This window comes from Chiloscyllium punctatum, chromosome 2, assembly GCF_047496795.1.
Source record: "Chiloscyllium punctatum isolate Juve2018m chromosome 2, sChiPun1.3, whole genome shotgun sequence".
NCBI lineage: Eukaryota > Metazoa > Chordata > Chondrichthyes > Orectolobiformes > Hemiscylliidae > Chiloscyllium > Chiloscyllium punctatum.
Window position 1 is genome coordinate 48,019,376 of NC_092740.1, and position 25,509 is coordinate 48,044,884.

Below are 25,509 nucleotides of genomic sequence, written 5' to 3' on the forward strand. Positions count from 1 at the left end.
TCGTACATTTGCAGATGCCACCAAAATTGGTGGTGTAGTGGACAATGAAGACGGTTAGCTCAGACTACAACAAATGAAATCAGGACTTACACTTAATGCTAAGGTCCTGGGGAGTGTTGTTGAGCAAAGAGACCTTGGAGTGCAGCACCATTGGTTCCTTGAAAGTGGAGTCGCAGGGCGGTAGAGTAAGGTATGCTTGCCTTCATTGGTCAGTGCTTTGAGCATAGGAGTTGGAAGGTCACATTGCAGCTGTACAGGACTTCGGTAAGCCACTTTGGAATACTGTATTCATTTCTGGTCTCAAACAAAAGCAAACATTGCTGGCAAAGCTCAGAAGGTGTGGCAGCAACTGTGGAGAGACATCAGAGTTTCAGGTTTCAGATTGAATGACCTTCCTCAGAACTGATGTGTTCACTTCTGGTCTCCCTGCTCTAGAAAAGATGTTGTTAAACTTGAAAGTGTTTGGAAAAGATTCACAAGGATGTTGTTGGTGTTGGAAAGTTTGAGCTATAGGGAGAGGTTGAATAGGCTGAGGCTATTTTCCCTGGACTCTTGGAGACTGAGGGATGGCCTTACAGAGGTTTATAAAGTCATGAGGAGCATGGATAAAGTGAATAGTCATGGTCTTTTCCCTAGGGTGGGGGAGTCCAAAACTAGAAGGCATAGGTTTAAGGTGAGAGAAGAAAGATTTAAAAGGATCCTAAGGGCTAACTTTTCCATGCAGAAGGTGGTGTGTGTATGGAATGAGCTTCCAGAGAAAGTGGTGGAGGCTGGTACAACTACAACATTTTAAAAGGCATCTGGATGGGTATAGAACAGGAAGGGTTTAGAGGGCTTTGGGCCAAATATTGGCAAATGGGACTAGATTAATTTAGGATCTCAGGTTGGCATTGATGAGTAGGATCAAAGAGTCTATTTCCATTCTCGACATCTGTATGACTCTGTTTAATCAGTCTGTAATCCTTTGCAGCCTCTTTGCATCCTCCTTACAACTTTTCCACCTAGGTTTGTGAATGCAAATATTGAGTTTGCCTCAATTATTCCCCAGTTGACAGCCTTTTCCACTGTGGGAAGTTGGACTGCATTTCTTGCATTCTATCCAAACTGTGGATAATCATCACCAATGCACCAATACTGCTGCAACACTCACAAGCCACTGTGTCACAATGATCTTATTTTCTTAAGAAAGAAGATGTTTCCTCTGGTTTCATTATAATGCATTGCTGGTGAACTCTTGCTTCACATTATTAGCATATGGATTTCTTTAATAGATTTGCGTGCATGTTTGTGGCTGTTAATTTAGGATATACCTTAACCTTTTTTTTAAACTAGGTTAAATCTTTCCTTCACACAGAACCTAGAGAGGTTCTGTAGTGGTATATTTAAATACCTGGCTCGCAGTGTGATATCACCCCAGTTCAATTTTGTATGTTTAAATTCAAGTGTTCATAAAAAAATATTTTTATGTAAACATGAAAATATTTTGAACAGTATGCATAGGTGCCCAGTGTGGTGATTTCTAATTGGTATCAGATGTTGCACATTATCTCTGGCCAGGCCATTCATCTTCCATTTTGTTTCTTCAGTTGATGGCGACACAGAACGAAAGTCTCTTGCAAGGCTGAGTGATGTGTGCATTTATTTTTAAATTTCTCGCAGGCTTTCATTTTGTGTGAAGCTATTCATTGCAAAAGCAAATTGGGTGATCTTGGGTGCTGATTGAAGGCAGCAGTCTAAGACAGGCATTGCAGCTGATTCTGTGTTTTTCAGGGTTTTTAAACCAATAATGTCTTTTTGTTTCAGTGCTCCACGTGGGAGTTTTACCAATTGGTCCACACTTTATCAGGTTTGCAGGTGGGCTTTCAGGCCCTGCTCCCAGCTGTTGAGGCTCAGTTAAACTCATCCCTCCTTCGTAATATTTTGTTGGAACTGCCACAGCTATTGGATCCTGTGCATCACTATGTGAAGATTTTGGATGAAAGTGCAGCCAAGTAAGTTCAGCTGGAATGGTTCTTTACTTGTGATAAGTATTTGTAACCTCGTTCAATTGACCTGTTTCTATATTAGTGACACGTGGATTTTTCCTCATACTTTGATTCTTTGTGATGAAAATTGGATTGTATTTCACTGGTTCCTTAGATAGAAAATGACAAAATAAAAGAGGAAATGGTGGAGGTGGGTACGTTTTAAAAGGCTTTTGGACAGGTACATAGATGAGAAAGGTTTAGAGGGATGTGGGCCAAATGCAGGCAAGTGGGACCAGTTCAGTTTAGGAAATCTGATTGGTATGGACGAGTTAGGCCGAAGGGCCTGTTCCATGCTGTATGACTCTATGACCAGTTTTGCAGGGACATCACCGAAGAGAGGGTGAAAATAGAACGCCCCTCCCCCTCCTTTTTAGATGGCAGAGCACTTGCGAGGGGAACACTGCCTGGTCTAGCCCTTTTTATGTTCTCAATCTCCCACCCGCAAGATTTGCTTAAGGGTCACTTCTGGCGAGGCGAATGGACCAAAATGGTTTGTAGAAATGTGGAGAACTATTTTTGGAATTACAAAAATTCCAGCAATTCATTGCAATTAACAAATTGGTTATCAGGGCCCAATCTTGATTCACTGAGATCCTCTGGACCTGTGTGAAAGTTCGTGTGGAGTCTGGGTTGTCGTGGTAGCATGTGTAGCAGCCTGTAACTACAGATGGTGATGGTGCAGGCTCCAAAGTTCTTTTCACATTGTAGCTGACCATGAACCTCTTCCATTCTTAGCACCTGCAATTATTGTGCCTGGTGGAAGGATTTACACATGAACGCTCAACCCATTTGGCTGTGTAATACACACACCTTCCTTGTCCCTAGATCAATTTTTGACCTCAAAGTTAGACACGTAAATTTTGCTTGGTCCCACTTCATTTTTTGCTGTTTAGGTAGTTTAGGAGCTTGATAAATCTATACTGTCAATGCTGTTTTGCTTAGTCCATTTTCATTGAATTGTAAATATTTTATTCACAATCGCAGGATGTTGTTAGTGCAGGGTGGAGAAAGCTTGATTCTCGCTTAGGCATGTTGGATCTGATCCAAAATATTTTATTCCAACATTAGGTTGCACATGATGGAAAGTGAATGTTTTCTTGCTATTGCTATTGAGAGTAGAATCCCTTTCTCTGCCTGCATCCTATCTTGGACCTTTAGTCTGTTCAACACTGTCCTCACCAGTTTACATTCGTTTCTCTTTCCATCCGGTTTCCTTTTGTTTGTTTGTAGTAAGTGGTTGCCATTGGCCATTTATCGGCCATCCCTAATTTCTGTTCAGAAGGTGGTGGTGGTGAAGTTGAGAAGTAGGAGCCTCCTTCTGGTCTGCAGTACATTTTGTTTTAAACTCACTTGTGGGATGTGGTCATTGCTGCCTGGCCAGCTTTTGATGTCTGTCCCTCGTAGCTCTTGAGAAGGTAGTGTTGAGCTCCGTTCCTCAACTTGCTGCTGTCCATGTGCTTTGACCCACAATACCATTGCCAGGGTGGGGGGGGGGAAGGAGGAGGAGGGGTTGGAATTCCAGGATTTTGACACATTGACAGTGAAGGAACAGTGATACATTTCCAAGTTAGGACGGTGAATGACTTGGAGGGGAAATTGCAGGTGATAGTGTTTTCATGCATCAGCTGCACTTGTCCTTTGTGATGAAAGTAGTCGTGGGTTTGGAAGGTGCTGTCTCAGGATCTTTTGAGGTTGGTGTAGTTTCACCCATTTAATTTAACTGGGAAGATCCTCATAGCCTTGTCCCATTTTAGCTTTGAAAATTTCTCCATCCTTGATTTGATTTTATTGTAGTCACATACCTAAGTACAGTGAAAGGCTTTGCTTGAGAGCAGTACAAGCATATCATAGTAAGCAAAGACATGAAGATTGTAGGGTGCTTAGACAAAGTGAGATGTACAGTTTACACTGCGCACGAGGTGCATAAAGCAAGATCAACATTATTACATGTCCTCCTACACTATTCGTTCTTCAGTGAATTTCCCTCCCATCTCTCCTCAAGTCCTATTTCCTGAAAATCCCCCTCAAAACGTTCTCTTTCCCTACTTCCCATTTTTCATGTGTCTTTTCATAAATCACATTTTTCAACATTCCCATTATCTATTTTTAAAAAAATGTTGAGGTTGTACAGGACATTGGTGAGGCCTCTTCTGGAGTAGTGTGTCCAGTTCTGGTCACCCAGTTCTAGGAAGGATACTATTAAGCTGCAGAAGGTTCAGAAGAGATTTATTAGGATGTTGCCAGTGTATGTAAGGTTTGAATTGTAAAATGACGAAAATGTTGGGCACCTTTATCTTTACCCTGCTTCATGAAATATGTGAAGGTGCATTTTTCTATTTTAAAATGACATGAAAATGCAAATCATTTTCCTGTGTCTTCTGTTGCTCAGTTTGCAAAAGTAGGCCCTAAATTGGGTTATTTCTCAATCTGTTGAGGTCTAGAGGCTTGAAGATTGTCACGTTGAGAGCAGCTCTGAAGATGAATTTTATGGAGCCATTCAATCAATGCAGAAATTCTTTGTTTCCTTTCAGTTAATTTTTCTTTTAAAATAACCGAGTATTTTGCCAAAAGCCATTTTGGATGTAGGGTGGAAATATGATGCTTTGCTTTATTTTCTCTTCCTCCCCACCCATCCAATCTCCAGATCTAATTGTTTCTCCAAAATAATCCTGGCTTAGTCTCCATAACAACATATGGCCAAAAATATTAATCTCTTCACTGCATTTAGTCTCTAATAACTTTGAACTGGCAGACAGCCAGCTAAGGCACTACTTAAAAAGAAACCGTGTAATTACAATGAAAACTTAAAATTAGATTAATCCTAGTCTGAAATAAGTAAAAAATTAATTTTAAAATAAATCCTTTGAGCATCCTTTGTTAAAACTCAAACAATGGTAAACTTACGGTAACCAAAAACAATTAAAATGCAATGTCTTAGACAACATTGAAATGTTTGATTTTTTTTGTGTGTTTTTCCTATTGTATTGAAAGAGTGACTGTGTATTCATGATTTGTCTTGTCATTTTTGCAGAATAGGTGATAAGACGCAGCTCTTTACAGACCTCACTGACTTCCCTATCATCCAGCAGCGAAAGCTGGAGATTCAGGAGGTACTTTCCCGACTGCAGAATCATCGCAGAGAGATCCGATTGATTCTGAAAAAGCCGTCTTTAGATTATGTGACAGTTTCGGGGCAAGAGGTAAACTGAGCTCGATTTTAATCAGGCTGGAATAATCTGCTGATTACTTTAAATGCATCCACTGAGGTTGAAGTCCCTTTTGTTTCTCAGGACTGCTGCAGCCTGTTTATCTCCAATTTTAGACTGGCGACACAATTTCAAGAAAATGCCCACAATCATCATCTCATGATAACCAAGGATTGTCCCTCATCATAACCTTGCTAACATCATTCAGATCTCCAGGCCAAAGAAATTCAGAAACCTCTGGCTGTCATCTTGCCCTGTGTAGTCTAAAGTGTTGTTTGATCTTTTGAGTTTGCAGGGACTTGGCAAAAAAAACATCATTATGTTCCAAACAATCCAGGTTAGCAGGACCTCTGAATGCTACTGCAGTAATGTTGTGATGTATTTTACATACTATGGCAGTAGTACATTTTGATGAAGGCCAGACATTTTACCTTGGGATTTTTTGTTTAGTACTACTACTAGTTGAGACAGTCAATTCACTGTTGGTGCTCACATTACAAATCCCTGCTCTCTGTGATGGTAACGTGGAAAGGAATTACAGCAGTTATAAATGTTACAAGTACCAATAGGAAAAGAGTTTTACTGAAATGTATTTCTGTGAATTTGTTCTGTTTATTATTTTGTAGAAAATGCTGAAAGTTATAATGCTTATCAATTAACACTAACTTCAAAATGACTTTTGAATTATTCATCTGACAACAGATCTGTTTAGGTTTTGTTCCTTTTAAAAAACACCCTTTTATAACTGTATGCAGAGAGCTATTTAAAATCTAAGGAGTAAAATCAAATAAAACAAGTGTGTCACATGAACACATAACATGAATGTAGCTTCAAAGAATGCACAACTTAAGCAATATAGTCAATATGTAGATGGCCCCTAGAGAAGGGGCAAAACTAGACCACCTCTCAGGAAATAAGGCAGGGCAAGTGACTGAGTGAGGTGTCAGTGGGGCCAGTGATCATAATTCTATTAGTTTTAAACTAACTTTTAGGTAGGGTCTATCCTTTTCCACAGCTAAAGTTCAAAATTGGGGAAAGGCCAATTTTGACGATATTGGATGGGAACTATCAAAGGTTGATTAGGAAGGCTATTTGCAGGTAAAGGGACATCTGGCCAGTGGGAAGCTTTCAAAAACTAGATAATGAGAGTTCAGGGCCAGCATGTTCTTGTTACTGTGAAAGGTAAGGCTGACAGTTGCAGGAAATAGTGGATGACTCGAAATATTGAGGGTGGTGAAGAAGGAAGTACAATTATAACCTTTAAAAGACACTTTTACAGGTGCATGAATAGGAACAGTTTAGAGGGATATGGACCAAATGCAGGCAAATGGGACTAGTTCAGTTTAGGAAACTTGGTCAGCATGGATGAGTTGGGCCGAAGGGTCTGTTTCCATGCTGTATACGGAAATAAGTTTTGCATGGTATAAATATTAATGTACCGGCCATTTTCAGAAATATTTTACAGTGGTCATTGTTTGTTGCAGTATAATTGGACAATAGGGGTTTGCAAACCAAATCAAAGTATATTTTTAAAGGGAAAAAGCTTTTTTGTTGTTATAGGCAGAGATGATAGTGTGACTATTTAGCACGTTCATAATTGGTACACTTCTTAAAAGCTAATTGACTGAGAAGGTAATTTCCCCCAAGGGATGTGTCTTTTTTTGTGGTTGTGAAATTGTAGATTTGATCTTAACCTGTGTCCTTTTGCCCATTTTACAAAGGGATAATGTGAATATGAATCTAAACCTGAACTTAATTTTAGGGGGCTTGAGGGGGAGAATTTCCATGAGGTTTTTCAGCCTTTTGTAATTTAAGGAGAAGGTTCTTAAAATCTGAGAGAATGATGCCTGTGAAAGTACCAACAAATTTAAAAATCTAGTGATAGAAATAACTGAAAGTGACTGGATTGTTGTAAAAACCATCGGAATCATTGATGTCCTTCAGGGAAAGATATCTGTCATCTTCTTCCTGTCTGCCAATATGTGACTCAAGCCAACAGCAATGTGGTTCACTCTTAAGTACCCTCTGAAATGCTGAACAATGCACTCAGTTCAGGGTTAGTTTGGGCTTGTCAATAAATGCTGGTCTTGCCAGTAACACCCACATCCCATGGAAAAATAGGAAAGTTGTTCTTGACAAGTTAATGACTGGGCATCATCTAGAACTGCTGCAGTCTGTGTGGAGTGGTGACTTTATCAATGACACCACCTTTTAAATAATTTCCAAAGCCAAATTATTGAGAAATTCACAGTTAATATCATATGCTACATTCACTTTCTGTAGGGACATTTATATTTTAACTCAATTCCAAAAGTGTTCAACAACATTCTTAGATTAGCAGTGTGCTAACACAGCTCGTACTGCTAGTTAATTTTTCGCAACATTTGTGGTGAAACGGGAAAAATCTCACCTTTCAATGACCGGTCTGCACCATCCCCTCCCAGATCCCATTGGTTGGTCATTCACCTGAGCACCAACAATACTTGATGATCTGAATGGAATGTGTTGTGAGTTCTGTTCATTGTGTATGTTTCCCACTTGTACCTAGGAAGTATATGCAATGTATTCTTTAAAGTATTCAATTTAATCTTCTGTCACAACGTTCAATAATAAAAGCTCATAGCGACTGTGTGATCATGAACCATGTTTTTAGATTAAGAGAAACTTGCTGATCAGCTTAAGTCAGACAATGTCAAATGTGTACATGCTATTGAGTTTGGTTGATTTAGGTTTAAACAAAGTAGGCATGGGATGGGAACAAACTTCTCAAATGTGAAAAGGTTGCATGAAGGAGTCAGAAGGTTAGTTAGTTAGTAGGGATCAGTCTAAGAAACGCTATGAACAATTTTATTCAACAACAATCTGTAACCGTTATTGACAGTCATATCCCACACTCTCTGTTTTTACCATCAAGCTGGGTGATCAACCTGGTTCATTTGAGTGCAGGAGAGCATACCAGGAAGACCACCACTCATTCTTAAAAATGAGATGTTCACCTGGTGAAGCTACATGACTGGACAACTTGCACGCCAATCAATGGAGGCAGGATGCTATACACCGGGTTAAGTGATCCTCGAACTGATGGGATCTAAGCACTGCAGTTCCACCATTTCTAGCCATGAATAGCGGTCGACAATTAAACTGTTCGCTAGGGAGTTTGGCTCCACAATTATCCCCATCCCCAATGACGAGGGTGGTGGGGGGGGGGTGGGGGCGGGAGGGGGGAAGGGGGAAGGTACCAGCATTTGCTCCCATCTACAGCAGGAAGAGCTGAGTGGATGAACCATCACAATCTCCTCCCAAGATCCTCAGCAGCCAAGATGCCAGCCTTCAGCCAATTTGATACACTCCATGTGAATCGAGATAGCTGAAGGCATTAGATACTGAAATGATGTGAGCCCTGACAACATTTCAGCAACAGCACTGAATACCTGTGCGTCAGAACAAGCTGCAGCCCTAGCCAACTTGATCCAGTTTAGGTACAGCACTGACATCTCCCTGACATTGTGTAGAATTGCCCAGGTTCTCTAGAGGTGAGGTGAGAGTGACAGCCCTTGATATTAAGGCTGCATTTGCCAATTACTGGAAAGTTTGGTCCATTATATCTTGGACTCTGTGTGGTCAAAACCACTTCCCTTTTCACCAGAACTTGAGCCTTTTTCACCACATACTATTGGATCTGGTACTGCAGTTTGAACCGTGCAAATTGGAGCAAATGTTTGTGGGAGAACATGTGTAAAAGTGATCTTTGCAATATTGGGTTTTGATTAGTAATGGAGAAGAGCAAGGAACAATCTAAAATAGCTTTACTCTTTGAATCACGATTTATTTTCACTACCTTATTGCCTATTATTGTTCTGCCTCTCTCATTATTCCCTATTTCAACGAAACATGCAGCTACAGTTAAATAAATTTGATTGCTGTTGTTGATATTTTCTGTACAAATCAATTTGAATGTTTAAAAAAGGGTGTGTGCACGTGTGTGTACCTTTATGCATGGATCTCTCTTCTGAAAGGAGTATTGAAGATATACCTAATGAAAATGGTTCTATTCTGAGAACATTACAACATTGTAAATGCAGCACCATCTGTGATATAGAGACCATCTGAATCTGACTAAAGTACGGTGACAGTTAGAAAGGATACGTTGTCATATTGTTACGCAATAGTGCATTTTAGTTACTTGTTAAAAAAAATTCTTATTACTGTTTTTTTTTCTTCCAGTTTCTGATAGAAGTCAAAAGCTCTCTGTTGTCCATCGTTCCATCTGACTGGACACAAATTTCAAGGTATGTATGAATGAAATTTGAAGTTTTGGCTCATATAGGTTACTTAAAAACCTAGAATATTGATTAACACAACACCAGGTTATAGTCCAACAGGTTTAATTGGAAGCACTAGCTTTCGGAGCGTTGCTCCTTCATCAGGTGGTTGTGGAGGACACAATTGTAAGGCACAAAATTTATAGCAAAAGTTTACAGTGTGATGTAACTGAAATTATACACTGAAAAATACCTTGATTGTTTGTTGAGTCTTTCATCTGTTTGAATACCATGATAGTTTCATTCCCTTCATATGTGAATCATAAAAACATTTTTTTAAAAGTTACATTCTCAGGTTAACTGTAACAGTTGGTGTTAGCCAGATAATGTTGAAGGTGTTAGCCCCCCTGTGTTCTCTGTCTGTGCCATAATGTTAGACTGATTCTAATCTAAAAAGTGAGTTAACAGAGCCTTACATGAATTCATGCAGTTTTTGAGCAAAGTACAATGTAATTCTGCAAGTACAAATTCACCCCACAAAATATATGTGTATGTGTGTCTGTCGGTCTGTGGGGGTTTGTGAGTGTGAGAGAGTGTGTGTGTGTGTGTGTAATGCAATGGTGGACACCTGTAGTGTGACATGAACCCAAGGTCCCAGTTGAGGCCCTCCCTGTGGATACGGAACTTAGCTATCAGCCTCTGCTCGGCTACTTTTCGCTGCTGCCTGTCCCGAAGTCCGCCTTGGAGGACGGTCACCCGAAGGTCTGAGGTCCTGGACCTCTGGAATGTTCCCCAGCTGGGAGGGAACACTCCTCTCTGTTGATTGTTGTACGATGCCCATTCATCCGTTGCCATAGCCTTTGCTCGGTTTCCCCAATGTACCATACCTCAGGGCATCCTTGCCTCCAACGTATAAGATAGACAATGTTGGTTGAGTCACATGAGTACCTGCCATGTACATGGTGGGAGGTGTCCTCACGTGTAATGGTGGTATCCATATCCACACTCTGACACGTCTTGCAGCGCCAACCGTGACAGGGTTGTATGGAGTTGTCCTGAAAGCCAGGAAGCTTGCTACGAACAATGATCTATTTGAGGTTTGGCGGTTGTTTAAAGGCAAGCAGTGGAGGTCTGGGGAAGGCTTTGGGGAGGTGCTCATCCTCATTGATAATATGTTGCAGGTCACGAAGAACATGGCGTAGTTTTTCAGCTCCTGGGAAGTACTGAACAATGAAGTGTACCCTGTCAGTTGCAGCACGAGATCATTACGGTTCCTTGCTGTGGCACATTGGAACTGGCGGTCGATGAGTTGAGCATTGTACCCAGTTCTTGTGAGGGCATCCCTGAATACTTCCAGGTGCCCGTCACATTCTTCCTCATCTGAACAGATCTGGTGTACGCATAGGGCTAGTCCATAGGGGATGGCTGTTTTAAATGTTTTTTGGGTGGATGCTGGAGAAGTGTAGCATTGTGAGGTTGTCTGTGGGTTTGCGGTAGAGTCTGGTGCTGAGGTGTCCATCCTTGATGGAGATGCACGTGTCCAAGAATGAGACAGACAGTCGAGAGTAGTCCATGGTGAGTTTGATAGTGGGATGAACCTTGTTGATATCACTGTGTAATTTTATCAGTGACTCCTCGTCATGGGTCCAGAGGAAGAAAATGTCGTCAAAGTACATGGTGTATAGTGTTGATTGGAGGTCCTCTGTAGAGAAGAAGTCTTGTTCGAACCTGTGCATGAAGATGTTGGCATATTGGGGGGCAAATTTGGTCTCCATGACTGTTCCATGTTTTTGGATGAAGAACTGGTTGTCAAAGGTGAAGAAGTTGTGATCGAGGATAAAGCGGATGAGTTGTATTTGGAGATTGGCATTTTTTGAGTACTGAGGCTGTTGCTGCGATGCTGTCATTGTGAGACTCTGACTCTGTTAACTCACTTTTTAGATTAGAATCAGTCTAAACATTATGGCACAGACGGAGAACATAGGGGGGCTAACACCTTCAACATTATCTCGCTAACGCCAATTGTTACAGTTAACCTGAGAATGTAACTTTTTAAAAATTTTGTGATTTACACATTAAAGAAATGAAACTATCATGGTATTCGAACAGATGAAAGACTCAACAAACAATCAAGGTATTTTTCAGTGTATAATTTCAGTTACATCACACTGTAAATTTCTGTTATAAATTCTGTGTTTTACAATTGTGTCCTCCACAACCACCTGATGAAGGAGCGGTGCTCCGAAAGCTAGTGCTTCCAATTAAACCTGTTGGACTATAACCTGGTGTTGTGTGATTTTTAACTTTGTACACCCCAGTCCAACACTAGCATCTCCAAATCATGGAATATTGATAATAATTACAGGCTAGAACTTGTACAAACAAGAATGTGGATTTATGTAGTATATAATTAACCATTCATTACATCTCAAAGCACTACAATAATGGGATACATTGGTTATGTGATAATTTATATAGACAAATGCCACAGTCACTTTGCATACAGCAAGTAAAACACAAATAGTAAATGAATGAGTGATGACCTGTTTTTGATAGTTGAGGAAATGAATATTGGTTAGGAAGCAGGAGAGTTCTCTGCTCCTCTTCAAATACTATCATAGGATCAGTTATATAAGTTGCCATACCTGGTTTAATATCAAATCTGAAAAGTCCTGGAACTCCTTCAGTATGACACTGTTGTGCTGGTGTGATGTGCTCAAGTCAATAGAGAATCCAAAATCAGCTGGGCCAAACTAGCATGATACAAATTGTAATTTTGACTTTTGATGTAGCCATTTCGAAGACTGCATAAGAAAAGGTAGCAGTTGACTTTTAAGAAAAGTACGATAGCCTCTAAGCCTTTTACTTCTGGTTCATTGTTACCATGGCAATCATGTTCTGTGATACTGAAATACTTCAAGCATCATTTTGGCAGTTTGTTTGAAAGAATGTTCAAATCAGGCAGCATTTTATGTTCTAAGGTCTATTACTTTCCTGCTTCAAGCCCAGAGCTTCCTCCTTAGACACAACCTGGAGGTCAGATTTGCAAAAGAGCCTGTTTGAGGATATGAAGTTATGTCCAAGTATGTTCTCAAATGCATTTGAATACATTTGAACTTTAAAAAGGTAAAGTCAGGGCTCAAGGAAAGCACCAAACCTAAATGATATGTTTCTTAAGTATGAAAAATAACTTTTCAATTCATGTAATTAATCATTTATGCAGATTCAGCAACTTTGAATTGGAGAAGCTTGTCCATAAAAGTCTATTGAAGGAAATAGAAGGTCCAGAGGAGGTACAAATGCATTTAAACACCAGAAGAATATGCAGTTGCAATGAATTGAACTTAATTTGAAGGTGGAATTCGTTTTTTGTGAATGAAAATTCATTAGGGTGAAGAGGTTGATAGATGTATTTAAAAGTTCACTGAGACTTGTGCTTATTGTGGCCATGTTTGTAACTGGCATTTAATTTTCTGCAACTTTCAAAATTGCTGTAATTGGTTTGTGACTTGGTTATAAAGGGCATAAAGGCCTAGGAAATGCCAGAATCATATATTTTGCCCTTTTAACAAATTTTAACTTTGCCCTTCAACTGGTCATTTTTGATACGTCACATTAAAGGATTTAGTGCGATAAAAGCTTGGTAAAAGCTACAGAAAAGGGGTACATTGCAATATTTAGGGGGAGGAGGAGGAGGGGAAGTGTAACTACAAACTTCAATTAAGTGTTTTGTCTGCTTCTAACTGCCAAAAATTATAAATTTAAGGAATAATTATGAAGAAACCTGACTGGGAGTCTCCTCAAGCTGTTTGTTAGATAAACCAGATAAGTATATCAACTGAAATACTCCCAATTACAATGAACACATTGGAGGACATCTGATCTAGAATAGAGTTGTCATTAGACTCCTTTCAACATTAATGGGAAAATACTTTAGATTAAAAATGAAATGAAGAAGCACCTTTTCATGCACAAGGTGTGGAAATTAGAATTATTCCTGTCATTTAAGTAATAGTAATTACAAAGGAATGAGCTAACTGGAGTAGACTGGGGAAGAATTTTCGCAGCAAAAGTGTTTGAGGAACAATAGTGGACATTTAGAAAACAGATCCTGGCTCACAGCAAAGACATAATCCAGTGAAGATGATGGATCAACTGTAGTTAGCCAGGGAAATTAAGGACAGCATCAGATTGAAAGAAAATCTGTGTAATGTTTGATGATAAACCAGAGGATTGGGAAGGTTTTTAAAATCAACAAAAGATGACCAAGTCAGTACTAAAGGGGGGGGAGATAACTTTGACAATGAAGTTGCAAGTAACCTTAAGAGCTGCTTTAAGTATTTTAAAGGAAGCGAGAATTCAAAGTGAGCATAGGCCCCTTCAGGAATTAGGCTGGCATTATAAAAACCGAAGACCCAGGAAATGGCACAGGAGTTGAATAAATACTTTGCATTAGTTTTTACAGTAGAAGACACTGATAGCATCACAAAATCACTAAATATTCAAGGGGCAAAAGGAGGAGAATAAATAAACACAATAACTATCACTGGAGAAAAATGTGCAAGGGAAACTAATAGGGCTAAAAAACAATAAGGCCCTTAGATCTGATGGAATACATTTTGGGGTTTTTGCAAGGTTTGTGAAGGTTTGTAGCTCAGGTTGAGGATGTAGGTTTGCTCGCTGAGCTGTAGATTTGATATCCAGACGTTTCATTACCTGGCTAGGTAACATCATCAGTGGTGACCTCCAGGTGAAGCGAAGCTGTTGTCTCCTGCTTTCTATTTATATGTTTGTCCTGGATGGGGTTTCTGGGGTTTGTGGTGATGTCATTTCCTGTTCATTTTCGGAGGGGTTGATAGATGGTATCTAGATCTATGTGTTTGTTAATGGCGTTGGGGTTGGAGTGCCAGGCCCCTCTTAAAAAAAAAACCAATTCGACTGGGACAACACATCTATCCTGGGACAGGCTAAGCAAAGACATGCCAGAGAATTCCTAATGCCCTGACACTCCAACCCCAACCATCTATCAACCCCTCAGAAAATAAACAGGAAATGACATCACCACAAACCCCAGGAACCCCATCCAGGACAAACATATAAATAGAAAGCAGGAGACAACAATTTCACTTCACTTAGAGGTCGCCACTGATGATGTTACCTAGCCAGGTAATGAAACGTCTGGATATCAAACCTACAGCTCAGCGAGCAAATTTACACCCTAAACATCTTAGGGTATTAAAGGATATTCTAGGATATTAAGAACAGGAGGTCATAATTTTAGGATAAGGGGTAGCAGCTGAGGAGAAATATTTTCTCTCAAAGTATTTGTGGCACCACTGTCCCAGAGTATGGTGGATGTTTTGACATTGAGTACACTAGAGGAGATAGACAGATTTTTAGTTAGTAATGGGTTGAAGGGCTATGGACAGTGGGCAGGAAAGTGGAGTTGAGGCTGAGATCGGCTCAGCAATGATTGCATTAAGTGGTGGAGAAGACTCCAGGGGCTGAATTGCCTGCTCCTCCTCCCAGGAAGTAGCTGCAGAGATAGTGGATGCACTGGAAGCAATCTTCTGATAATCCTTAGATTGTGGAAAAGTTCCAAAGGTTTGGCAGTTTTCCAGAGTAACATGGTTATGTAAAAGTCTTTATTTTGTGCTGAAAGTTGCTGGATTAGATACAGAACAAATGTTTCCTAACATTGAACGAGTACATCTAGATCACATCAGCATAAGGAAGTCATCAAGAAATCCAAAAGTGAATTCAAATAGCAGATGGCTTGGTAGGTGCTGCTGAATTGTTAGTGTACATCACGTCAACATGATGTGGAGGTGTTGGTGTTGGACCATGGTGGACAAATTCAGAAATCACACGACACCGGGTTATAGTCCAACAGATGCAAGACAGTCCACTTCTCACCATTTCTTTTATTGTTTGATGTGATGGAGTAACATTTGGAGGGGAGTTTGTGAAATAAATCTTCAAAGAAAACAACTTATAATTACACAAGTATAGTATTATATACAGTTGCTCAGTGGTTAGCACTGCTGCCTGACTGCGCCAGGGACCCAGGTTCAATTCCAGCCTTGGGCGACTGTGTTGAATTTACACATTCTCCCCGTGTTTGCGTGGGTTTCCTCCCACAGTCCAAAGAACTGAAGGTTTGGTGGGGATTGGCCAAGTTAAATTGCCCATAGTGTTCAGGCACGTTCAGGCTAGGTGGGTTCACCATGGGGAATTCAGGGTTACAGAGATATGGGAGGCAAGTGGGTCTGGGTGGGATGCTTTTCAGAGGCTCGGTATGGACTCAATGGGCTGAATGGCCTGCTTCCACATTGTAGGAATTCTATGACTCTATAGCACATTTAATGTAATAAAACACCCCAAGGCACTTGATATAAACTTTATAATTTGACACTGAGGCACAGAAGATGCCATTAGGGTAAATGGCCAAAAGCCTGTTTGGTCAGAAGTCAGCAGATTAAGGGGAAATATCTGCTCAGCCAGGAATGAATGTTGGGCAATTACTTAGATGGTTTCCCAACAGTGAATGAATTAAGGGAGGGGGTGGTGAGTTTGTGGTGATGACTGACATGATTTTGGGTGATTTTGCAAAGGGGTAGCATATAGATGAGAAATATAGATTTTCTGGAAACACCAGAGGGTGGGGAGGGAGAAGACAAGTCATTCCAAGTGATACTATGGCTATGATCTATCCAGGTACTGGGCAAGTGTAGCCACATCCAACTGACTGTCATAAATTAACTTGCACATAATAGTCCAATAAACCCACTCTTTTTGATAAAAAAAACTGAGAATATAAGGGAAAAGCACGGATGAGAGTGAGAGAAAATAGTGATCTTGACCTGTCAAACCTAAAGGTGCTAAGTTTCAAAAAAAACTTTCAACCAGCTTCAATGCTTTTAAATGCTCTTGACAATAGGCTTTGCTCTACCATTTGAGCACCTCTACTTAAACTGGTAAAGTCTGTCACACAGAACATGTAATTAATTTAATTACCAGAACATCCACATGAACTATGATTAATTTTGCATTCCTTTCTGGACATGAATGGAAACTGCATGAACTAGTTATGTAAGCAACAAGTTGCGATGGAATTAAATGTTTAAAACTACTTGCAAGTGATTGGAGGACAATTCTGCGGGGCCAAGCTTGTCGTGGTGTGCAATATGGCAAAAACATGGGAAGGTTAATTAAAAAGTACTTTTGAAAAAATTAGCACATTTTATAAACTAGTAATGACTAATGAAAGCAAATGAAGTTTAACAATGCTCACCATGTTGCTGTTAAGACTGATTAGCCATGAAAAGCTGTGTCTTCAAGACCATTTTCAGAGTGGCACTTTTGAAAAACTAAATCCTTATGGCATAGTGTGACTATTCAAGCCTGTGCTGAAAGCGAGAGCTAGTGGATTAGCCAAACTTAGATCTCTGGCCTCAATTCAGCAAAAGTAATAAACTGCAACATATTGCCTCTGGAGGCAGCTTGTTTGACATAGGATCAGACTTTGGCCTTTTGACATTGCCATCAAGTCTTGGAGGGTGGATGAAAATAAATGCTGGGGGAACTGGGAACAATTTTATTCCCCACCTGTCACCACAGTTCCATCTTTGGAAAAGTGCAGTCCCTTCATCAAGCCAAAGTCGAACAGTTCTGCTCTAGGCAGCGGCAAGACAAACTTGGTAAGAGATGGTGGTAAGTGGTGACCCTTAGCATGGAGTGGCCTTGGGTGTTCTGAAAATTAACCTCAGATCCCATGAAATGCTAGAACATCAGTCCAAACACAGGCAAAGTAATTTCTTGCCAATGACCATTTACTGTGCTGATGAACCAGTACTTCTCCGTGTTAAACAACACTTGGAAGAAGCACTGAAGATACCAATGACATAGAATGCAGTCTGGGTGGAGAATGCCAATGTCTGTCACTGAAAATAGTTCACTTGTAACCCTGTTGACTGAGCTGGCCAACATCTGCAGGCACACCTGAAAGGTGCTTCACAAGCGTATTGTAGAACAAAATATCACACCAAACCGCATAAGGATGTATTAGGTTAGATGACTAGCTATGATAGGTTTCAGGACAGTCCTAGAAGAGGAAATTGAGATAGCGAAAAGGCAAGGTTTATGCAGAAAATTTCCGAGCTTGCCATGGTGGGGTAATTAAAATCGGGGATTTCCAAAAGGCCAGAGTGAGCCAGAAAAGAGGAATATGATGGATAGTTGAGAGACGGAGGGGACTACATAAATAATTATGAACAAAACCATGAAGTGATTTGAAAAGAAGAATGAGAACTTTTAAATCAAAAATATTGTTTGACTGTGAGCCACCGTAAACTAGCAATCAGTGATAGTGGCCAGACATGACACAAGTAGACAAGAGCAGCAGAAATTTGGATGACTTTGACATTATGGAGGGTAGAAAGTGAGAGATCAGTCAGGATTGCATTAGAATAGTTAGGTACAGAGGTAAAGACAACATGAAAGTGGATTCCAGCAGCAGATGTCCTGAGGCAGATTGCATCAACATGGTTGATGAAGGTGATGGAACAAACAAGTGGTTGGGACCTCACCTCAGTGTGAAAAACAATCCAACTTTCTGGACCATCTGGTTCAGTGCCAGAGAACTGCTGTTAAGAGTTGATAGCTAGAGAATGGAATATGGAGCAGAAAAAATAATTAAGAGGCAGCCCAGTTCATGTGAGATTACAACCATTTTCACACTGAGGGCAGCCACCAGTGTTGTGTGCCCTTATCACTCTGAATACCTCTGTCAGCTCATGGGCATCCATGATGTTCTCTGGGTAATTAACAGTTTCTTTTCATTTTCAGCGATGTTGCTTACTTTTACCTTGTCTCCATTATGGCATATGTTTTCTTGCAATTGAGTACCTTGTATATACCACTTTCCTTTATACTTATTTTTTTTTTGGCAAATCCTCTTTTTTTGTTGCTATAACAACTGTATTTGTTGTTAGAGTGGATGTTGTGAGCAATATCTCCTTCTACTGTTACACTGTTCTTTCCATCAATTTCTCTGCGAATGCATTTACTATACAGGCAATCTGTGTTTTGTTCTTGAATCTGTTTGCAAGTCGATTTGTACACACATCGGAACATGATGCAGGACAATTAAAATAGCAATTTGTATGTGTAAGAAACGTTTACGTGTTGGATTTTTAAACTTACATCCCTGTATGGGATCGCGTTTGTTTAAGTGCAAGTGTTCGTAGACCAGCTGTTTGTAAATCTGGGACCCGCTGTATGGGGTGAAATGGTTCAGTGAGGGAACACAACTACTGAGTAAAGATACAGAGAGGTTTTACCATTGTAGTAACATGAATAAGATACTGCAAGAGAGATTGGTGACATTGGGATTGGTGTTCGAGCAGGGGAGGTTCAGAGATTAATTTAGTCAAGAGGAATTAGTGAGGAGGATTGGTTAACACACAGAAGACCGAGTCTGAATCAATGAGTATTTTTGGATTGGAAAGGTATAATTAATGGAGTTCCACAAAGGTCAATCCTGGGGCCTAAATTACTTGTAATCCAGGTGAATGACTTGGAGGAGGGCACAAAGTATAATATATCCACATTTGCTGACAGTACAAAAATAGCTGGGTGAGCATATTGTGATGAGGACATATGAAATCCACTAGAGACTATAGATTGAGTGAATTGTGAAAAAATTGGCAGTTGGAGTTTAATGTGTGGAAAGTGTGAAGTCATGTACTCTGATAGGAAGAATCAAAAGGGAGACTATTATTGAAATAGAGAGGGACTAGAAAAGTGCAGCACAGAAAGATCTGAGTCCTTTTGTGCATGAAACACCAAAAGTCAGTGTAAAAGGCAAAAAGGCAAGTGTAAGTTTTGCCTTTATTGCTAAAAGGGTTGGAGTTTAAAAACTTGGAAATCTTTTACAACTGTACAGCAAAACTATACCTGGAGTGCTATGTACAATTTTGGTCTCTGTATTTAGGAAAGGATATAGTGTCTTTGAAGACCGATATGAGATTCACTTGGCTGATTCCTGAGATGAAGGGGTTGACTTATCAAGAACAACAGGATAGCTCTTTATTCATTAATCTTAGAATTATGAGTGGTGATCTTATTAAAGCATTCTGAGGGGGTCTCGAAAAGATCGATGTTTCCACAAAGGTGGATTCTCAAACTATGCAACATAGTTACAGAATATGGGGACGCTATTTAAAACTGATATGTGAAGAAGTTACTTCTCACAGACAATAGCGAATGTGTGGAATTCCCTACCCTAGAGTTGTGGAGGCTGGATCACTAAGTAGTACACAGATTTTTGAAATATCGGAAAGCTGAGGACTGTGACTAACTGGCTGAAAGAGGAGTTGAGGCCTGGGGTAGATCAGACGTGATCTTACAGAATGGTGGGGCAGGTTGGAGGAGTTGACTGATTGGACTCCTGCTTTAATTTCTTATGTTATCGTGTCCGGTTATGTAAACTGGAAAAGCAGTTTGGGTTAGGGTCCTGAGTCAGTTGGTTAGCGGGGCCTAGAGGAATGGGAGAGGTGAGGCAGAACCAGATTGGCTGCTGGCAGTCTTGTTCAGGACCCAGTCGTAGTGGCAGAGAGGTCTGTGAGGTGGATAGACCATGGTGGATCTATATGGGACTCGGGAGCAGCAACAATGAGGTTAAAAGGAGCAGAGAGGACACAAATAGACAGTCTGGTCTGAGACTTAGCAGCAGCAGGGAAAGCAGAGAGCTCACAGACGCAGATGAGGTGCGGTCTATGTGGGACTTGGTGGCATGGAAAATAATGAAGAGGATAGCTGTAAATTGCAGCAAAATACCTTTGGACTGGTCAGGTGGACAGAGTGATGACAAATTGAATTCACCCTGCAAAAGTCTGTGTAATAATGTCTTTGGGGAAGACTAACAAGGCAAGAGATTGCGCTGTGAATGTGGGACCCTAGAATGCAATGAAGATGGAGACTACCTTGATGTGCATATGAGATTCTTGCCTGAGCTGAAGCTCTGAACTTAAAAACACTGAGGTTCTGCTTGAACTGTATGAAACAATGGTTACAATACAACTGGAGTACTGTGTGCAGTTCTGGTCACCACATTATATGAAGGATGTGATTTACCAGGATGGAAGTGACAGCCTCTTCTATTCCATGATCGGGAGTGGTGTACCTTTGATTAAGTTTGAGGCAGAGACTTGGGAGAGATGGGTCGTTTGGGAAATTTTAACTGTGGGGGTTGTCAGTTGTTAGCAATCTACATTCAGGATCCAAAGCTTGTGATCTCTGGATTGTCCAAGATGAGACACATGACGGAAGATTTATGTTAGAAACGTGCAGAAGGCCTGAGATGTGGACTGATGTCGGAATTGCCCAAGAAAGTTTGACTTTTACTGAACAAATCCACATTGCTCAGAGCCCTTCGCAAATGTCTCCCACTCAGCTAGAGTTAGAGATTTGGGGCAGATATGCACACCTTCTCTCACTAGTTAACCAGGGGGTGTTAGATGGTTTAAAACCTGGTCTGAACACATTGGTAACTCAATAACTGACAATGTCCACCCTTAACCAGACAAACACCTGACCATTTGACAGCACCTGTCACTCCACTACCTACTTACCAACTTCCTCACCTGGCTATCCACTCATCCACCTACTCCACCTCTACACTCACCCACTTTACCCATAGACCAATTCACTCAGCCATACTCAAATACTGCACCTTTAAAGTTACCCAAAAACAGCAGCTAGTGCGGTAAAAAGCTAGTGCGTCCTCTCCTTCCCCTGACTCGACTGCGATCTGCTGGACTTTAATGTGATGCTGCACAGCCTTTTTCTGCTGCATCCTGATCTTAGAAAAAATGGACCTAAGCATTGGGTTGTGAAAGGATTGTCGCGTTGCTGCTGACTGGAGCATCCACACCATTGACTTGTATGAATGGACAGCCTGCGTGGTCAACACATTTGTTGATGATACAACGATAGATGAGCAAACCAGTTGTGAGGAGCATACAAAGTGTCTCCAAAGGGAGTAGGGAAAGCATTTCACAGATGAGAGATTTTGTGGAAAAATGTGAGTCTGTCCACCTTGGTGGGAAGGATAGAGAAACAGTGTTTTTTTTTTACTGTCTGCTGTAGAACAGGGAGATCTGGATAATCCTCAAACCTGAATCACAAAATGTTGGCGTTGAGGTACAGCAAATAATTAAGAAGACCAAGGAAACATGTTTTTATAGCATGGTGATAGAGTGTCAAAGTAGAGATGTCCTACTACAACTTTACAGTGCTTTCGTATGGCTATACCTGAAATAGACCCTGCTCTTTTGGTCCCCTTGTTTAGGGAAGGGTAGATTTGCATTGGAGGCTGTTTGGAGAAGGTTGGCTTCTGAGGTAAAGGAGATATCATAAGGTAAGGCAAAGCAGACTACAGGTAGTGGAAATAAGAATGAGAGATGACCTGACTGAAATTTCAAACGGTTCAGAAGGCACTCAACAATGTAAATGCTGAGAGGATGTTCCCATGAGGGGGTACAATTTCAAAATATAGGGTCATAGTTGAGACAGAAAGGAATTTTATCTTTTAAACTTTGAAATTCTCTTTCCGCGGAGTCCATGGAAGTTGGATCATTATTTAGCTCAGCTTTGAATACATTCCATTCTTTGATTTGTAAGGGAACTGCAGATTATCAGGGTGGATGGGGTTGGAGTAAGTAGCTCATTGGAGTTGAGCCTGTGCTGACTTCAGCCACGATCTTATTGGATGGTGCGGTTGCCTGAAGGAGCTAAATCATTTAAACCCCCTATTTCTTAAATTCATATCTTCTTGCCACCTTATAATGAACAGTTGAAAGGCAAGGCTCTAGTTGGGTTATATCCTTCTCTCTGGACTAGGAAACCTAGGTTCAAGTCACACCTACCCCAGAGATGTACAATAGCATCTCTGCACAGGTTGATTAGAAAATATCACCACTTGAAAGGCAGTTGGACATACAGGGCTGCTCTCTGAGAGAGTGGCCTCCCTCTATGCTGTACGCATTCTGCAATTTCAAATTCGAAACGGTGTTCTTACTTGTGCCAATTAATCTTTTGAATGAATGGTGTAACTTCTATTATGGGTACATGAAATGATTGTAGTATTTTAGAATTACCAGCTGTATTACCATGTGAGTTGCTTCCACTTTCAGATTCTGATAGTGACTTATATTTAAAGTCTAAACTCTGGAGGTATTTGCAATGTAACTTGTTGATTTTTACCAACAGAATGCTGGGGTCCTTTCTTTGCCAATGTTCATCAGTTTATCTTATTACTCTTCAAAAGTGTTACATTGAATTTCAATGTGAGCCACAGGCTCTGCTATAGACTGCTTATTTTCTGCCAAGGCCTATTTTAGTGCATAAAAGCTCAGAGTGAAAGGCTGTTTTAGGTCTTTGGCAGAATGCTCTTATCATATTTATACAGTTAGTGCAAATATGTACATAATTAAAGGCAATGGTGAGTTTTATTTTGAGAGAGATAATGTTATTATAGTTTAGTTATTGTGAGCTCTTCCTGCTTGCACAGTTTGCCGTGGGCCAGTATAATGCAGGCCTTTAGTGTTAGTGGCCACCAGGGATTACATTTGAACTGAGTTGTTTTTAGATTATGTATTCTAAATGTCATTATGGAAATAATAAAATGAAATCTTATTTGAACAGTACTTCTTCCTGTACGCTTTTTAACACAGACTGGACGGTAAAGGTTGTCCAGCAAGATTTCTGTTCTCTAGATAGATCTCCTTATGCATTTGCACTTCATGGATTTTACTAAATATAGAGTGATGAGTGTATTAAATAGGAAATGCTGGTGACCTTCTTAGGGAAACTGTATGGAGATACTTTGATGCTTTAGGCAGGTTATGAAATTTTTCATTTTTTAAAAAAAAACCTCCTTGCATACCTGGCATTTAAATTGTGTACCTCGATCTTTAATGCACTGTTACACTTTGTCATCTTGTGAGCACCTTCCCACATATTGTATAGCTCCTGCAGCAGAGTTCAACTCAATCCCTCAACAGATCCACCTCCCTCCCTCAGCCCTAACCCTTCCCCTCTCCTTATCTGTGCGCTGAGAATCCGTAGCGTCATCTGCAGGCAGTGGGCCAGCCTTCGGATTATTGCTGAAGATATCTAGGATGACGTCTTCATATCTTCATCAAGGCCCTTAATCCTTTGGCTATCTCCAGATTATCAGCAAACCTACTTCCTTCCTTCACCTGATCTTGACTGTGCAAAACATTGGATTTCTGTTTGACCTGAGATCCACAGATGAACATACAAACAGTGTCAATTTTGCTTATTTCTGTCTCTGCATCTTATTTTTCTCAGGAATCACCTCAGATCTGCATTGTTTTTTTTTCTTAATCCTCTGCTATCTTTTTGGGGGAATATTAAGCAAATTTGCAGCTAACAGGTGGGACTAGTTTAATTTGGGATTACGGCGGGCATGAACTGGTTGGTGCGAAGTATCTGTTTTGAGGTTGTATGACTATAATGCCAAGACTGGAACTGGTTGGTGCGAAGTATCTGTTTTGAGGTTGTATGACTATAATGCCAAGACTGTTAGACTGTTGGAGTGAAGAATTGGATCTTTAATCGCTTCCTCATACTCTGTATTTTATTGCCTTTCCAGCCAAGAGTGGGAGAAACTGTTTATCCAGCTCCCATTTTCAGAGCGATTTATATGATTTTGAATCAAACTAAATAAATGCTAATTATTGGAGGAAGAGATGAGAAGGGAGAATCTGTTAAACTGGTAAATCCATCTGCCAGCCAGGTTCTCAATGGGAGCTGGATAAAAAGTTTCTCCCATTCTTGATAGGGAAGGCAATAAAAAGAAGAGGGGGAGGAAGCAGTTAAAGATCTTATTCTGTATTCAGAAGATAATTATAGAATGAACATCAACTCAACAATATTGAAAGACACTCCCCACCCTATTTTCAGCAACCAGTTGCTTCTTAAACTATTCCAGATTGCACTACCCAGGATTCCTTTGAATTTATGGATGGGGGTTATAAGGGAGGATTTGCAGGTGATATTAAAACAAAAAGTGCTGGGAAACTGTGCAGGTCTGGTAACATTAGTGGAGAGAGGACCAAGAGTTACCAATTTGAGTTCAAAAACTCTTATTCAGTACTTGTTGCAAGTGATGCTGTGTATGGGAACTTTTAAAAATGTTTTTGACAAAGCAGCATATAATAGACTTGGAAACAAAAGTAAGACCCATGGGATTAAAGGAAATAGTGGCAGCATGAGATAGAAGCCAAGATTCACGTTAAAAGTTGTGAATCAAGATTCAAGTTGTTCTTCAGGCTTAAAGATCGTATGTATAGCTTGTTCTACTATAACATGGTAACTTCGTTCTCATGCAATCCCGTGTTATAAGAAAAACATGTAATAGCAGCACTATTTAAACTAATGGGGCCAGAATCACATTATGACCAATGCCTGCTTTAAAAGTATGTGCTTTAGAAACAGAGCCTGCAGTTTGTCAATCGTGTTATAGCTAATTTGCACTAATGAAACGCACCTTATAGCAGAATGACCTGTAATGGTATTCCATAGAGTTTGGGTTTGCACTCACTGCTCTTTTAGATACATATTAATGATTTAGGTATAGTTTCAAAATTTGCAGATAACTCCAATATGAAAATGAGTGAAGCAGTGTGGTGAATGGTAGCAGCCTTCAGTTAGACATAGAGAGGCTGCCAAAATAGACTAACGTGTGGCAGATAAAATCGAATCAAGAGGCATGTGAGCTGATACATTTTGATATGAAAAGAGATGATGGGAAATAACTGCTAGAATTTTAAAGGTGATTTAGGAGCAGAAAAACCTGGGAATGTATATATACAAAACTTTGACACAAGATTGCAAATTGAGACTATTTAAAAAGCTCATGTAATCTTTGGCTCCATTAATGGAATAAAAGTGCAAAAACAAGGAATCAACGGTAAAGTTTTATAA

General features: G+C 40.2%; 1 protein-coding gene across 1 annotated transcript in view; it reads left to right on the forward strand.

Moving 5' to 3' along the window:
- The window catches only part of msh3 (mutS homolog 3 (E. coli)), a 281,291-nt gene that overhangs the window by 97,510 nt on the left and 158,272 nt on the right, over window positions 1-25,509 (forward strand). Inside the window, exons 14-16 of the mRNA XM_072582322.1 lie at window positions 1,804-1,991; window positions 5,059-5,227; window positions 9,458-9,522. Of these exons, the coding sequence (XP_072438423.1) occupies window positions 1,804-1,991; window positions 5,059-5,227; window positions 9,458-9,522 (422 nt within the window). The remainder of the gene's footprint in view (window positions 1-1,803; window positions 1,992-5,058; window positions 5,228-9,457; window positions 9,523-25,509) is intronic.